The 16,244-nt window shown below is 36.9% G+C and overlaps 2 protein-coding genes across 2 annotated transcripts; one reads left to right on the forward strand and one right to left on the reverse strand.

Moving 5' to 3' along the window:
* The first annotated feature begins 1,208 nt into the window (after nucleotides 1-1,208).
* Nucleotides 1,209-3,014, forward strand: LOC134740613 (large ribosomal subunit protein uL29). Its single transcript, XM_063673145.1, has 3 exons — nucleotides 1,209-1,310; nucleotides 1,784-1,920; nucleotides 2,765-3,014. Exons 1-3 carry the CDS (start codon nucleotides 1,308-1,310, stop codon nucleotides 2,994-2,996), a joined length of 372 nt encoding a protein of 123 aa, XP_063529215.1. The 5' UTR covers nucleotides 1,209-1,307; the 3' UTR covers nucleotides 2,997-3,014.
* LOC134740602 (GDP-fucose protein O-fucosyltransferase 1) lies at nucleotides 3,011-5,427 on the reverse strand. The gene is made up of 4 exons (XM_063673134.1): nucleotides 5,243-5,427; nucleotides 4,659-5,111; nucleotides 4,271-4,556; nucleotides 3,011-3,885 (listed from the first exon to the last, which is right to left on the reverse strand). The coding sequence occupies exons 1-4, from the start codon at nucleotides 5,337-5,339 to the stop codon at nucleotides 3,585-3,587; spliced, it is 1,137 nt and encodes a 378-aa protein (XP_063529204.1). The 5' UTR covers nucleotides 5,340-5,427; the 3' UTR covers nucleotides 3,011-3,584.
* Between the last annotated feature and the right edge of the window lie 10,817 nt (nucleotides 5,428-16,244).

A 16,244-nucleotide genomic window follows, 5' to 3' on the forward strand; every position in this document is an offset into this window, starting at 1 on the left:
TATGACTATTGATGCTGTCAATATATGATAGTGACTCTGCAATTGCGATCATTTCAATAGCCATTATCGAAATATTGTCCTTAATATGTAGTTTAATTACTTCTCCGGTTTGCCAATCTAAGAACGCTGCTCCACTACCAATATCTGTTTTAGATCCGTCTGTAAATATCTTATAATACTCATGATAAGTGTCTGTAAGCATTGAATTGCATATACTTCGTAACTGAGAACCGTCGTACTTACGTTTAGCTTTATCGATTTTATCAACATTTGATATTAGATTTGATCCGTGCGCGGAGCCGCCAACGCGAGTGTGGAGTCGATTTCGCAGAATGAGGGCTATCGTTTTTTTGCTCACCAGTTGGCACCTCTGTTGATGGTGGTCCAAAAGACTAAAGAACAGCTGTCAGTCATTGAAGTGACAAGTGACATTTGACATTCCGAACTATGGAAAAGACCACCATCTACACTAGCGCCCCTAGCGGCGAATTCATACGCGTTAGCCCTCATAGCGAACTAGGCTCCACACTCACGTTCGCGGTTTCGCGCATGAGTGTGGAGGGCCCTTAAAGCTCGCTCCAGACTACGCGGCGCGAAGCCGCGAACGCGAGTGTGGAGTCGATTTGGCTGATTAGCGAACCAGACTCCACACTCACATTCGCGGCTTCGCGCCGCAATTCGCGCACGAGTGTGGAGGGCCCTTAAGAACTATCTGTTGAAACTTGGTAAGTAGATGTATTCTGTGAACCGCATTAAGACAGAGACTTTCACTCAAAAATAGAAAAAAAACAATAAATTTTGGGGGTTCCCCATACTTAGAACTGAAACTCAAAACTTTTTTTTTCATCAAACATACGTGTGGGGTATCTATGGATAGGTCTTCAAAAATGATATTGAGGTTTCTAATATCATTTTTTTCTAACCTGAAGAGTTTGCGCGAGAGACACTTACAAAGTGGTAAAATGTGTGCCCCCCACCCCTCTAATTTCTAAAATAAGAGAATGATAAAACTAAAAAAAAATATATGATGTACATTACCATGCAAACTTCCACCGAAAATTGGTATGAACGAGATCTAGTAAGTAGTTTTTTTTAATACGTCGTAAATCGTAAGCCGCAATTTACTCACGTTTCACATAAAAATACATTGTTTAAATTGTGTAATGCACGGAACCCTCGGTGCGCGATTCCGACTCGCACTTGGCCGGTTTTTAATATTAGCGCGCGTTGTATGGCAACACAATGGCAAACGTTCTTTACGTCAACTTTTATGGTGACAGAGGGAGGAATTTTTTGAAGATTCCAAAATGGTTAGTGAAATATTATCAAATCTCCTTCTATTGTGCCGATCTTACCATAAAATAAGATTTTTAACGTCTGATTGTATAATTTGTGTTATATTTTAGGTGTAGGAGTGAATATTTTCAGTGACACTACGGTGTGAATGAATGCTGTTTAGAAAATAATTGTTTCTTTCAAGTGCCGTGTTTTGTTTTACTTTAATTGAAATTTTCATGCAGGAAAGTGCAGGTTTCCCGTTTAACTAGGGAATTTTCGTCAGTGTACCAGTCTGTTTTGATTCTCATAACCTCAATCTGTCATAGACACAAAACGACTGTAATTTCAGAAACGATACTAACGTTTAGTTTCCTCGGGTCTGGAGACATTCTCGTCAGGATACAGTCGAGAGGCGAAGCTTCACTTTAAACCCTTTAAGATTTGAACGCTCCTGTTTTGCCCAGCTATGTTTTACACTTAATGGAACACATTTTATTTGTTACAGGGTAAGGTTAAGTGCTCAGAACTGCGTACGAAGGACAAAAAGGAGCTCTTCAAACAACTGGAAGAGCTGAAGACTGAGTTAACAAATCTCAGAGTAGCTAAAGTCACTGGTGGAGCAGCTTCCAAGCTGTCTAAAATGTGAGTGTATTTTTTTAGTCAAGAATATTATTAGAGGATGCATTATAATAACATATCTGGCTTAAAACCAAGTTAGTAACCAATAAGAGATCTGGCCCATCCTTATCCAATTGTTTTATTAACAATAAATATTTATCATATTATATATATAGGATACAAAAAAACCCGAGTTTTTATTTAGTTTTGAACGAATAATTCAATCTTGAACAACCTATACTTTAAGCTCTCTCTTAACCTCTAGTTCTGGACCATGAAATCTATACTAATATTATAAATGCGAAAGTGTGTCTGTTACCTCTTCACGCTTAGTATAGGAGTCCCGGGATAGGACATGGGGTAGTTTTTATCCCAGACTATCCTTTAACCTTTTGGACGCCAATAACCGATATATGCGCACTGTAGGTTTAACGCCAAAGACCGATTAATCAGTCCTAGACCACAGAGCAACATAGACCTACATGTACATGCATAAAGTTCAATTTCATTTTTGACACTTCGGTGACGTGGTGTCTGGATTACTGCTTTTGTGTTTGACACGGCGTCGAAAAGGTTAAGGGGGTGAAGGGGGGAGAGTTTGTATGGGGAATTGATAAAAAGCTGATTGGATAAAAAATAAGCTACCCAAATTACTAACTCCATGCAGACGAAGTCATGGGCAAAAGCTAATATGTTATAAATTGAAAGAAATTGGTTGTTGGCAGTTAATATTATTATTAGAAAGCTTGTGGGCCTTGTCTACAGAGTTGGATTTTGGATGCATTGTACAGATGATTGCATTTTCAAGTAAAGAATAAATATAATGAAAAGTAAATGTTATTACCTAATATAAAATGTGTATTTTCAGTCGAGTGGTAAGGAAAGCAATTGCCCGAGTATACATTGTTTACCACCAGAAGATGAAGGTTAACCTGCGTAACCACTACAAGAACAAGAAGTATAAGCCCCTGGACCTGAGGCCCAAGAAGACCCGTGCTATGCGCAAGGCCCTCACAAAACATGAAGCCAAGATCAAGACCAGAAAAGAGATCAGAAAGAAGTCTCTCTTCCCCCCCAGGGTTTATGCTGTTAAGGCTTAATAAAATCGCTTAAATATTTTGGTTTGTTTTTATTTTCTCCTCATCAAACAAGAAGTCTATAATAAACACAGAATTATTAATGGCAATCTAATCAGATCTAGGGAATATGCTGTTCGCGTGCCCACGTGTGAGAATCTTGGCGAAGTTGCTATTTGCGTGCATTCAACCTGTTGCCCTTTCCATGTCTCAACTCTCAACCCATTCTTCATTTGTGGCATATTCACTTGATCTGGATGCACCTTTATTCAAAGGAGATCAAGAGCAAAAAATGCAAATTTTTCACATATCTCATACTTGTGAGCAATGAATGTATGCAGTTTGCAGTCTATGCCTCCTTATCCTATTACTTTTAGCTTCTTACAGTTCTGGGTGAACCTTATTTTATTGAGTAGTGGTTAGCCTTGACTAGGTAATGCAATACTAGAACTTTGTTAACATGGCAGATTGAGGTTGTACTCAAACAAGTTCATATCATGTATGTAAGAAGTCGGGGTACGTATTTTTATCCAGGATGCCAGTAACTCACAAACTAGACTGAATATTGGCCTTGCACTCTGCTGATTGTTCAGATATGCTAAGCTACTTATTTTATAATTCTTCATGTTTTTGTTTCTTGCGGTGGGGGAATGACCAAAATTCTGAGCCCAATCCTATAACATCCCTTTCTCTTTTAGCAAATGCAGTAAAGGATGAGACACAGTTCCCAATGAAATAATTAGCTTTCCCAAGAATTGCCAAATCCATGTGAGGATTTGGAGGCTTTAGGTTTACAATAGACACATCTAATCTGTGCAAGGCATTTGTTAAATCATCAATCATGTGATTGGAATCTGAAGCCACAAAGACATACTTTATGTCATTCAATCTCTTTAGTACTCTCTTTATTTGTCTGGAAAAAAAAAATAGTTTGATAAATTATTTTTCACATCTCATTCATATCTCAAAATTAAACCATTATCCTTTTGCCCACAATCAATTAATATAACAGCTTGTAACATTTCAAATAATCACAAAACACCTGTGCAAATAATATACCTTTATTATTTCGGATAAGGATTACTCTTGCAAGTTAAATTAAATATAAAATAATTGAGGTATTAAGAGGCTAATAGAACTATTCAATCTCTATCTTATACCCAAACTGAGACGTAACCATTAGACAAGTTCCTTTAAAGTTTATAGAGTAATATAATATATAAAGATATAATATATAATATATATAGATTTAAAGTAGAAATATGAACTCGTGGATATTAAGTTTTCTAATATCATACTTAATTATGTCAGACTTTGATGGCAGGCACATGGATTCTGTCAGAGGCCCTCTTTCATGTTTATAGCCCACACACTGAGGAGCAGCAAACAATAGAGGGCTGTCCTTCACATGTTGACAAGCCCTTGCCCAGTCCTGGCCGTTCCGGAGGTGGATACCAAGAAAACCACCCCCACTCATGTTTTTCTTTATAAACTGCCTTGATCTTGTTGCAATATCATCACTCCATTGCATGTACTTATGCAAAGGTCTATTTTCACTTTGCACAGGAAAACTGGCAGGGGCACCTGAGAAAACAAAATTGTACATACTTATTAATCTTATTAAGCAAACCAAAAATAAAATTTACATGCCAATTTTGATCATGCTAAGTGCTGTAAGGAAATCACCTGTGAAGGCTAACACTGGCCATTTTGAAGTTGGGTATTTCAGCTGCCATTTTTCAATCATAGCAGCATTGGTGGAATCATAATTCAAGGGCCCATAGAATTCAGATGCTGCAAAGTCTATATTAAATGTATCCCAGAATGGGCCAAACGGGTTCCCAGATTTTGCATTGCAACTATTATCTTGTTCTCCTTGCCGTTGAGTGTAACAGAAAGCAACCCTTTTTTCGCTTGGCCAGAGAGTTGGTGCAATTTGAGACGTGAAATGTTCCATTGTTATCACCTTATGATACTGGGCTAAAGTTTCAGGTTTAAAATAAGTGTCAAAAGGAACTTGCCTAGACCTTGGCTCTCCGTATCTGTATTCAACCCATGGAGGTAAAATCAATGTTCTGTTAAGGGCTTTACTGAATGCAAGGGCGCCTAGGAAATGATCTGCTTGATTACCAAACCTGCCTGTAAATAATTATAAGACTATAATTAGGAAAAGTTGCCTTGTAGTTATAAGTTATTGCGAAGTACTGAATTTGTTTACTAAAATAACAAATGCCGGTAGAACTTAAGTAGACAAAGGTGCTTCTGCTTACCCATGCAAGGACAGTATGCCAAGTACCCATTACTATCCTGGACATCAGAACAAGCTAATTCTATAGTAAATAAGAAAAATAATACGCTTTTTAACATACTGATAAATAAAATACTAATTTTATTACTTTAACTGTGCACAAGGCGAAATTTCAGTTATACATGTTTTGACAATGACGTGTTTTTTTTTTTAAAAACAATTTTGGCCTGGATGCGAGTCCTTTAAGCCAGACAATGACGTTGAAGTAGTGAGTATTACTCTATTCTGAGGAGTATTATATTCTTTGCGTTGAAGTCAATGCAGTGTTGCTAGGTAATCGGAAGAGAATTATCGTATTTGTGTCAAAATTATCGTACGCCTATCTCAGAACAATGACTAAAGCATAGAAGTCGGGCAAAAATGCTTCGCAAATATGTATACCCGTACTTTACTTCCTTACGAATTAGATAATGTGCCGAAAAGAGATGCATATATGCTTGTTATTTCTCATTTACGTACGGTGTCATAAGTTTGATAATTTGCTAGGGATGTAACTGTGTCGACTTTTTATATCGATAAATTATGCAAAAGTTTATGTGCCGTGTAAAAGAATAATCACGAAATTGGCAAATTGATAATAGTCTGGCTAATGAAAGTTGAACCTGAAGAAACGCGGCAATTTCAAGAAATCTGTAGCAGGCGGCTCGTTGAAATGAAATGAAATGAAATGCGTGGAATACAAGGATTGCATAACTTTTATACTTTTTATAATTTTCATATTCTAAAAATCATTAAAAAGTATAAAAATTATGCAATCCTTGGAATCAAAGAGCCGCCTGATATGAGGATTAATGCATGTACCTAATATAGCTTTTATCACATTTGCAGTCTACCACTCAGAACCGTCTAACTATACCTCTCGTTTTTTTATCATTAGAAAGAAGGCGAGCGATCTTAACGTGTCGTTTTATCGAAAAACACTTTGAAAATAAGTCACAACAAATATAATATACGATCATTTACATACTTTTGCTTTCATAAGTAAAATATTGCTATATTTATAAAAAAACTTGTCAATAAAAAGACACGTGGAAATGGTTTACCGTTTTTTCTAATGCTAAAAGACTAAGTATAGTTTCTAGTCATGTACAGTCAGCTGCAGAGAAAAGGCACCCCCCCTGCATACAAAGTTCTGTAAATTAGTATGGACGTGGGGTACCTTTTCTCTGCAGCTGACTGTACCAAATAGGAAATGAAAAAAAAAACGTTCGTGTAATATATTTTTTTTATTTAATAATAGGGAATATTACGCGAAACTCGGCGTAGGTGGCGCCACTATCACAATCTGAGGGTCTATCGCGAAACAAGAAGATCGAACTTTCGTTATCTAACATATCTGTCACTCTTGCGTATTCGAGCGATAAAGAGGCAGCTAGATAACGAAATTTCGGATTCGAGTTCTCCGGTAGGTCCCCTGAAAACTTGTCAAAAACCTGTTAAAGGTACAGTATGAATAAGTTACTCTACGGTGCACTAAAAAAGCTAGTGCTGCACTCTGGTGGCAGAACATTGCAGTAATATCCCCTATTCCTCGTCCTTTGGAAATCTGAAATAAAAAGTTGAGTTTTGTGACCAACAATATTAATAAAAGGAACATTCATCAATGATCATTAATGTCTTTTTTATTAGGGTTCCGTACCCAAAGGGTAAAAACGGGACCCTGTTACTAATACTTCGCTGTCCGTCTGTCTGCTACCAGGCTGTATCTCATGAACCGTGATAGCTAGACAGTAGTCTGGCAAACACAATCTGTCAGTAAGTAAGAACAAAGAAAACTATAGGTACAGTCGAAGGCAAAAATATCGATCTAGACAAATGGCTTAAAAATATGTGAACACGATTTTATTGTCTGAGCGTACACATATTTTTGAGACTTTGGGAATGTATATATATTTATGCCCTTGACTGTACTCATCAATTAAAATGAGACAGTCCTGGGCCAAACTATAAGAAAGCTGTAAATGTCGATAGGTTATTGATCTGAGGTCGATACATCACTATGCCAAAAATATAACCTTTCATACTTAGCAGAAAAGTTCGAAAATATATGCAAAAATCTATATAGACTTGAATGCAAGTAATAATTACATAAACAACATATCGATTTCTATGTTTAGGGTCAGGTCCAATAAATTAATTTCTTCAAAATTGAACAAAACTCACCGATTAAAGGTTATCGGTTCGTGCGTATTTTCTTTTCTTCCTGTATGCGATTTACAGCCCTCGATCACACAAGACATTATCACAAAGGGAACTTCAAACCATTACAAATAAAAACTCAGCACGTTTTCCAACAATCTTTCAGGAATAGCAACAATATAATTAAAATAAACCAAGATGACCGCTGAAACATCCCGAAATATTTCAACTAAAATAATACGACTATGTCAAGTTGTTACAGTTGACACCTACCTGTGAAATAACGAACATATATTTTATTTGGCTGGATTATATTATAGAACCACATAGGACCATTTGACATTTCCCTCAGTTCATCTTATGACAATACTGAAAAAACGAAAGAACTTGCGGATTGTTGTCTCACTCACTCATAGACAAAAAGTAATAACGTGTTGTGAATACGATATCTTTTACCAAGCTTTTATTTTTGCCCGGCTTCTTTGCTTTAGTCATTATTCTGAGACGCCTATAGAGCCCTCACTCGTGCGCGAAGTCGCGCAACGCGAATGTGGAGTCTAGTTTGCTGATCAGCGAAATCGACTCCACACTCGCGTTCGCGGCTTCGCGCCGCGTAGTCTGGAGCGACTTATCAAAAAGGCACTACGTCTAAAATTTCTTGCAAAATAAACTCACATGTCCAATGTATTATCGAGGAAAACGCAATTTTCTTCTAAATTTCGCAAAAATCTGTTTTGTATTTGTGTTATATTTGTGATAGATCCAAACGGTTTACAGGAAATTTCGACATCTTTGATTAACACTAAGGAGCCGAACCCCCAAATGGTGCTAATTTTAATGTAGCCTATTTCTGAGGGAAAGTATCATATTTTGCTTCAAACACTTTTAGGCCTCATTATCACGAGCGCTTTTTCAACGCGCGTTAAAAAAGCGCTTAAATCTGCCTGCACGCTAAATTCGATTTAAAGACCAAGGCTTAAAGTTGAAAATCCAACAACGCTTGATGCCTACCGCCATCGTATGAATTTGCATATTTTAGTGTAAGCCGTTCGAATTAAAAAACCGCAAATCGATGTACAGGTTAGCCGTTTGGCACACACATACTAGAGGTCAAAATAAAATTTTTGACCCGCACTTCCTAAAAAAAATTCCCTTTGGAGGGGAGTGCTGAAACATTATTTTTTTTGCATGAAAAAAAAAAAAAATTCCATAACCTATCGTGTGAGTTATCATACGAAAGGCCTTTTTGAGGCGATTCTTAAAATATGCCATATCGTATCTGGAGGAGCCCAAACTTGGTATGTTTTGAATTTTTTTTTGTTTTAAATAAAAAAAATGTCTGAAATGTAATGATGTGGTATATTTTTAGAATTGCCTCTAAAAGCCCTTTCGTATGATACCACACACGATAGGTTTTAAAAAAAATATTTTTTTTCCATATAAAAAAAAATATTTCAATGTAAGGGAATTTTTTTTAGGAACTGCGGGTCAAAAATTTTGTTTTGACCTCTAGTATGCGTGTGCCAAACGGCTAACCTGTACATCAATTTTCGGTTTTTCTTTGAAATTGAGGTCAAGCGGCTTCCACTATTCCCATTTGTGTCATTCAAACGCTTTTTTAACGCGCGTTGACAAAACGCTCGTGAGAATGAGGCTTAAGGGTGGCATCGTCATAGGTGAGTATTATATTCTTTGATGCTCTCTGGAACGTTCATCGTACCGGAGCGAAATCGGAAACCTCAACTATTTTACCCTGTCCGCTTCACGTGAAACTGAAATGCCCATGAATCTAGTATAACTGGATCGGTCCAGGGCTCGGAACCGGTATTGAAATATCGGTTAATATCGTTCCTAAACCGTTATTCTATTTCGTTCATTAATAAACCGGTTAATTGATGCAGAGGCGTATTTAAAAATTTGGCGCCCGGGCCATTGGGTCCCTGCCGCCCCCCCTGACCCTTGAAGTAAACACAAAAGCATAATTTTCTCTTAGTGCCTTTCTGCAGAGCTTGGAATCGAACCTATAGCCAATTGTGAGCGAGGCCGACGGCCGAGCTCTGCATAAGGGTGGAGGCCTGGAGCGTCCGATTGCGGTGTGCTGCCCTGTGAGGCTGAAGGCCGAACTGCAGAAGAACAGAGCTCAAAGCACTGGTCATGTCTAAGGGAGGCTGAAGACTACGAATATGATTAAAGTTTTCTGCGGGCCCAAGAGACTTAAAGGGCGAGCTTCAGTGGAGCTGAGCCGGGACAAAAACCTACGTCCAAGTAGACGAGCTCTGCATATTGCTAAAGTCCCGGATCGTCTAATTGCGGCGCTCTTCCGTGCAAAGCCAAAGGTCGATGTGGGAAAAAAATCAATGTTGGGATTGGAACAATGACCAAGTTAAAGTGACACGTGACACCAAAGGCCGAAGACCGAGCTGGAGGAGGGGAGAGTTTGGAATTGGCTTGGAGCTTGGAACCAATGTGATCTCGGCTCTCCTGCTACTCGACCTTTGGCGTTCGCTCAGATTAAAGCGGAGGCGCGACTTGCTGGAAATGCTGGAATGCTTCGGTTCTTCTGGAAGGCGCGACTTTAAGCTTTTCAGGGCTCGCAACTAATCCGCCATTCTTATTATGACGAAGCGTCAGCGAAGGTCTCCGTTTTAACTCGGGCATTTTGCTTTCGTATGTCCAGGTGTTTTCCTCTACAGGGCGCAATTCTTTACCGATTCTCGTGAAATTTTGTGACCAGATTCTATGATAAAATAGATCTTTTTGTCGATCCAGTTTTAGGAAAATTTTCAAAATGCGTAAATTGGCATAAAGGATTTAGGGTCTCCCCAGATATATCGACGCGCATTGAGCAAAAGCCGAAAAAGCAGGTGCCGGCCGATGAGAGCCGAGCCGAATGACGACTTTTTCGCTCTTATTGAGCAGACATAAAGCTTTTTCCTATCGGATTTTTCCGATTCCGCGTCGACATACGTGGGGAACCCTTAAGCGCCAAAAGCGTCTATATGGCGCTTAAGACCATTGTGAGTTCCACGTGAGTTCACTGTGATTATGACTCAACGAACTAAGTATTTTTCAATTTTACATTTTCTAAGCTTATTAATATATATAGTGTACGGTTTCCGGTTGACGTCGGCAACAGCGTCTGGACGCTGTGCGCCACAGAGGTACGGACGTCGTACACGATATAGCGGCTGCTGACGCAATGGCCGGCGCCTAGACGTCGCTCACGGCGTTTATGCCGTCAAGCATGCAGCGCTAAAAAGCATCTGGAGCCTTAAGGCGATGTGAAGAGCGACGTCACAGGGCGACATCATGAGAACTCGACGACAATCCGACGTGGGTAAAGAAGGTAGAAGGCAAAGGGGCGCAAACGCACTGTAAAAATTGTAATATCTACTGGAAGTAGATAACAAATAAGTAGTTACTTACTTTAAATTAAATTATGTCTAGTACCAGTAACACCTCAAAAAAAATGGGGCGCCACTGAGGCACCCAAAACTGAAAGCAACTGAAAGGCAGCGGCGGCCTGCGCCGCCCCCCGCAGCCTGCCGCCCCGGGCCATGGCCCCCTTGGCCCTAGGGTAAATACGCCCCTGAATTGATGGAACGCGAACTTTAAAATTTAGTTCTCTCTTCTTACCGGTTAGTTGAGAGAACGATTTGTTTTTGTTTTCGTGGAACGATATATAACGGTTAATCTCAGCCACCTACAATAGGCTATTTTACTAATTTTTGAAAATGGTTTTAATTGATTGTTTATGACTTAATAATTACACTACATTGATATTTCCGTGAAATTTCCTGTATTAAATATAAAAAATCAATGTTAAAGTTTATTTATTTTGAACGCGCCTTAAACGCTGTTTTTGCAAAGGGGCTAATCACGTGACACGTGTGACGTCACACGCGAGTAAACTCAGTCAATGACCTTAGTAAATCTTATGGTTTATGTGCATTGAATTGATTATTTCACTGTAAAATGGTGTATAGTGCCGCAATGTTCAAGTACGACTATAAAAATCCAGATAAATTGTTTGTTTCCGTTCCAACGAATCCCAAAAAAAGAAAAATGTGGTTAAAACTAGCGCGAAGAGACCCAAAGAGCATTTTAGCGCATACAAATGTTTTTATGTGTGAAGACCACTTCGATGTAAGTAATATTTAACTGTAAATAAATATGGTAGTTAAAGCAGCGGATTTTGTTGTATTTAACGAAACAAGATCTAGGTATTTAATGTATTACTACATAACCTCATAACATAGCTCTTTCAGCATTAGTAGGTAGTTAGTAGCATACTTTTTCTTTCAAACTAAAGTGCAGTATGGAGATACTATTCTCGTCATCGTATTCTATATATATATATCGTCGTCGTATTCGTATTATCGAAATCGAAATGTTCGTAAATAAACAATTTCTACGTATACTCACACAGCTGTTTTTACATTTCTAAGTTCCGCAGCATAGTAATCCGGATTATCTTTAAAGAAAAGTGCAACCATTAATGCGTCTTTGTCTGGTAGGTTGCCGCTATCAGCTTTCACATATTTCGGCTCCATTTTGAGATTCTTATGAATATTGTGCTACTAGATATACGGATAAATCGGAATATATCAGAAAACTGTGGAACAATAACTAAAATTAACTAAATACAAATAAAACAGTTAAAACACTCAAGGCAATCAAGAATGATTACCCGCGTGTGACGTCATCCGAGCGTTGACCAATCACAGAGCGTTCACGTCCCTGATGAAATTTCAAAAAATATTAAATTTTCTTTCGTTTATTTTCCAAAAACTAAACATAATTTACATTCAAATATAGTGAAATATACTTTATTAGTTTATTATCTTTCAGGATGACAGCAATTCGTTATATTTTTAATGTTGTCAAATACCCTATTCTCCGAATTCTCGATGTTGACTTGACAGTGCTATTGCTTGCTGACTGGATTGTTTATTTTTTATACTTTTTAGGCGTGTGACATTTGACTGTTGGTGTGTAGTGTTACATTTAAAATGGATTCACAAAGTTTTAAATACAGTACCGGCCAATAATATATCACCTCTATGTTTTTACGGCATAACTTTTTTTTATGTTCGTGAGTCACTTCCACCTCACTGCTTTAGGTAGTCTAGTAGTATTCCTTTGTACGGGCGATGAGAAAAATTGGTCTCATGTAATTGTTTTTTCATAGAGGTTGTTTTTTATGCATTGTTAACTTCATTTTTTTACTAGAGGTTTTTTAGTAATATGCTCAGTATCCTATTGTAATTCACAGTATTTTATTGAAATATTCATCATAATTACATTTGTATAAAACTAGCTGTTGCCCGCGACTTCGTACGCGTGGATTTGTATGTTGGTGGTTATATACGTCTTTTACATGAGCATATTAGAAAAGATATCAATAGGGACGGTTAATCATTGGGTAATAATTATACAATGCATTAAATTTGTCTTTCACAAACTACGAAGTTTCAAGACCCTAACTGAAAAAAATTGTTCCCGATAAGTATAATGCCTCTTGACCCTCTTTAAATTTGTCTTTCACAAACTACGAAGTTTCAAGACCCTAACTGAATAAAATTGTTCCCGATAAGTATAATCCCTCTCGACCCTCTTAGAAGATTTACAACTCCACTATTTAAAAAAAATATTCGCTCCCGAAACTATTAATACAAACTTTTCAAAAACGGTGTAAGTAATCAGTTTTTGTCTATTTGAATATAATGCCCTTTTTACCAAGTTTCAAGTTCCTAGCTTAAAAGTGTACCACATATAAACTTACATCCCCTTTTTAACCCCTTCAGGGGTTGAATTTTTAAGAACGTTGAAATAACTTTTTTGTTATCTTAAACAATGCTTTTCTAAGAAGTTTCAAAGTATTTGTAATAGATTCAAATTTTTAACCCCTCTTTAACCCTTTTAAGAGATAAATATTTAAAAACGCTTAAATTACTTTTCTTGTATTCTAACAATATGCCTTTACACAAAGATTGAAGTGTCGCACTCAAAAAAAGGTTTGATCTCCATACATATTTTCAACCCATTTTTTTACCACCTTGGGGGATGTTTTTTTCAAATATTCTGAAATTAGTTATTTTCTCTTTTCATTAAATATCTTCCTACGAAGTTTCAAGTACCTGGCTTAAAATAAAATTAGGACCCCTACAAACTTTCAACCCCTTTTTAACCCCTTTAGGGGATGAATTTTTAAAAACCGGCCAAGTGCGAGTCGGACTCGCGCATGAAGGGTTCCGTACTATTACGCAAAAAACGACAAAAATATCACGTTTGTTGTATGGGAGCCCCACTTAAATATTTATTTAATTCTGTTTCTAGTATTTGTTGTTATAGCGGCAACAGAAATATATCATCTGTGATAATTTCAACTGTCTAGCTATCACGGTGCATGAGATACAGCCTAGTGACAGACGGACAGACAGACAGACAGACAGCGGAGTCTTAGTATTAGGGTCTCTTTTTTAGCCTTTGGGTACGGAACCCTAAAAACGCTGAAATTACTTTTCTTGTATTCTAATAACATAAGTTTATACAAATATTCAAGTCCCGCCACTCAAAAAAATGTTTGACCTTCATACAAATTTTTAACCCCTTTGCACCACCTTAAGGGATGAATTTTCCAAAACGCTGAAATCAGTTTTCTTCTCTTTTAATGAAATACTTTTTTACGAAGTTTCAAAATTCCTAGCTTAAAATAAAATTGGAACCCTATACAAACTTTCAACCCCTTTATAACCCTTTTAAGGGATGAATTTAAAAAATCTCTGAAATTACTTTTCTTTTATTCTAATAACATGCCATTATACAAAGATTTATGTCCCGCACTCAAAATATATTTGATCTCCATACAAACTTTCAACCCCTTTTTCACCACCTTGGGGGATGTATTTTTAAAAACGCTGAAATTAGTTTACTTCTCCTTTAATAAAATGCTTTTTCACGAAGTTTTAAATTCCTAGCTTTAATAAAATTGGAACCCTATACAAACCTTCAACCCCTTTTTAACCCTGTTAGGGGATGAATTAAAAAAAGAAAAAAACCCTGAAATTACTTTTCCTGTATTCTAATAATATGCCCATATACAAAGTTTCAAGTCCCGCACTTGAAAATTTTTTGATCTACATACCAACTTTCAATACCTATTTCACCACCTTAGGGGATGAATTTTCAAAATCGCTGAAATTACTTTTCTTGTATTCTACTAATACGCCATTGTACAAAGATTTAAGTCCCGCATCCACAAAAATATTTGATTTCCATACAAACTTTCAACCCCGTTTTTCACCACCTTGGGGGATGAATTTTTAAAAACACTGAAATTAGTTTTCTTGTTTTTTAAATATAATACCTTTTTACAGTTTCAAGTTCCTAGCTTAAAATAAAATTTGAACTCCAAGACAAACTTTCATCCCCTCTTTAACCCCCTTAGGGATGGAATTTCCAAAAACGCCGATTTCCCTTTTTTTTGTAATCGGCTATTATGCCTTTCCAAGAAGTTTCAAAGTATTTGTAATGGATTCAAACTTTCAACCCCTTTTTAACCCTCTTACGGGATGAATTTAAAAAAACACTGAAATTACTTTTCCTATATTCTAATAATACGCCCATACCATATACAAAGATTCAAGTCCCGCACTTGAAATTTTTTTTGATCTCCATACAAAGTTTCAACCCCTTTTTCACCACCTTAGGAGATGAATTTACAAAAACGCTAGATTTATTTTTCTTGTATTTTAATAATATATCTTTTCCCGCAGCTTCAAATTCCTAGCTTAAAATAAATATTGAACCCCATACAAACTTTCATCCCGTTTTCAACCCAATTAAGGGTTGAATTTCTTAAAACCCCTTCTTATTTCTTGTACACAATATAAATGTAACCTGTTGTACAAAAATTCAACTTTCTAGCTTTTGTGGTTTCGCCTCTGCGTTGATGAGTCAGTCACTGAAACTGAATACTAAATTTGTTGGTTTTCAATAAATAATAAAAAATATTAATAATATTTCTTTGTATAATTAATATAATTATTTAAACTGTTATAAAAAAGTTATTTTATTATAATGATATACTTATATGTAGCATGATTAGTATGTATTATAAACACATGTAAAAGCACTAGTTCTCATTATATATTTAGGTACCTATAGTAGGGTACTTAATCGCGGTCGGCAAACTAAAACGATTTCAAAATAGTCATAATTTTTTGAAATCTGCTCCCCCAAAGAATTAAAAAAAAAAACTATTTGTTAACAAACAGGAAAATACTAACAAACATACAATAAATAAAAGATAACTAAGAAATATTGAACAAAAAAAAACAACATTCGGTGTCGCACGCTGTGTTCGTCACAGCAAAAATATTTCTACTCAGCAATACGCTTAGCTTTCTCGAGGAAAGCATTGATATTCTGCCGGACTGCCGGTTACAAATAATAAAACTCGTTTTAACTTGCTGCGACCTTCTCAATTTAACCGGTTTATTTCGAACAAAATAAGAACTCAAGAAATGGGAACGAATTGGTGTAAACCGTTATCTCAAAAGAACTGTTCTTTAACCGGTAACCGCAAACGCAAAACGAAATCCTTTTCGTTCCCGGGCGAATGAGCGATAACGGTTTGAGCATTGAGACCGGTTTCCGAGCCCTGGATCGGTCATGTCATGAGGGGCGGGAGGAAATGACCGAATGGGATAGTCTTATGTATCTTTCAGTAGGAGTAGCAGAGAAAGCGCTGTTATTGTTTGTCCTTGTCACAGTCTCACATATTTTTTTATTCCCCACCGTAAATTTAGTAAGGTTTATGG

Source organism: Cydia strobilella, chromosome 4 (genome assembly GCF_947568885.1).
Source record: "Cydia strobilella chromosome 4, ilCydStro3.1, whole genome shotgun sequence".
Classification (NCBI taxonomy): Eukaryota; Metazoa; Arthropoda; class Insecta; order Lepidoptera; family Tortricidae; genus Cydia; species Cydia strobilella.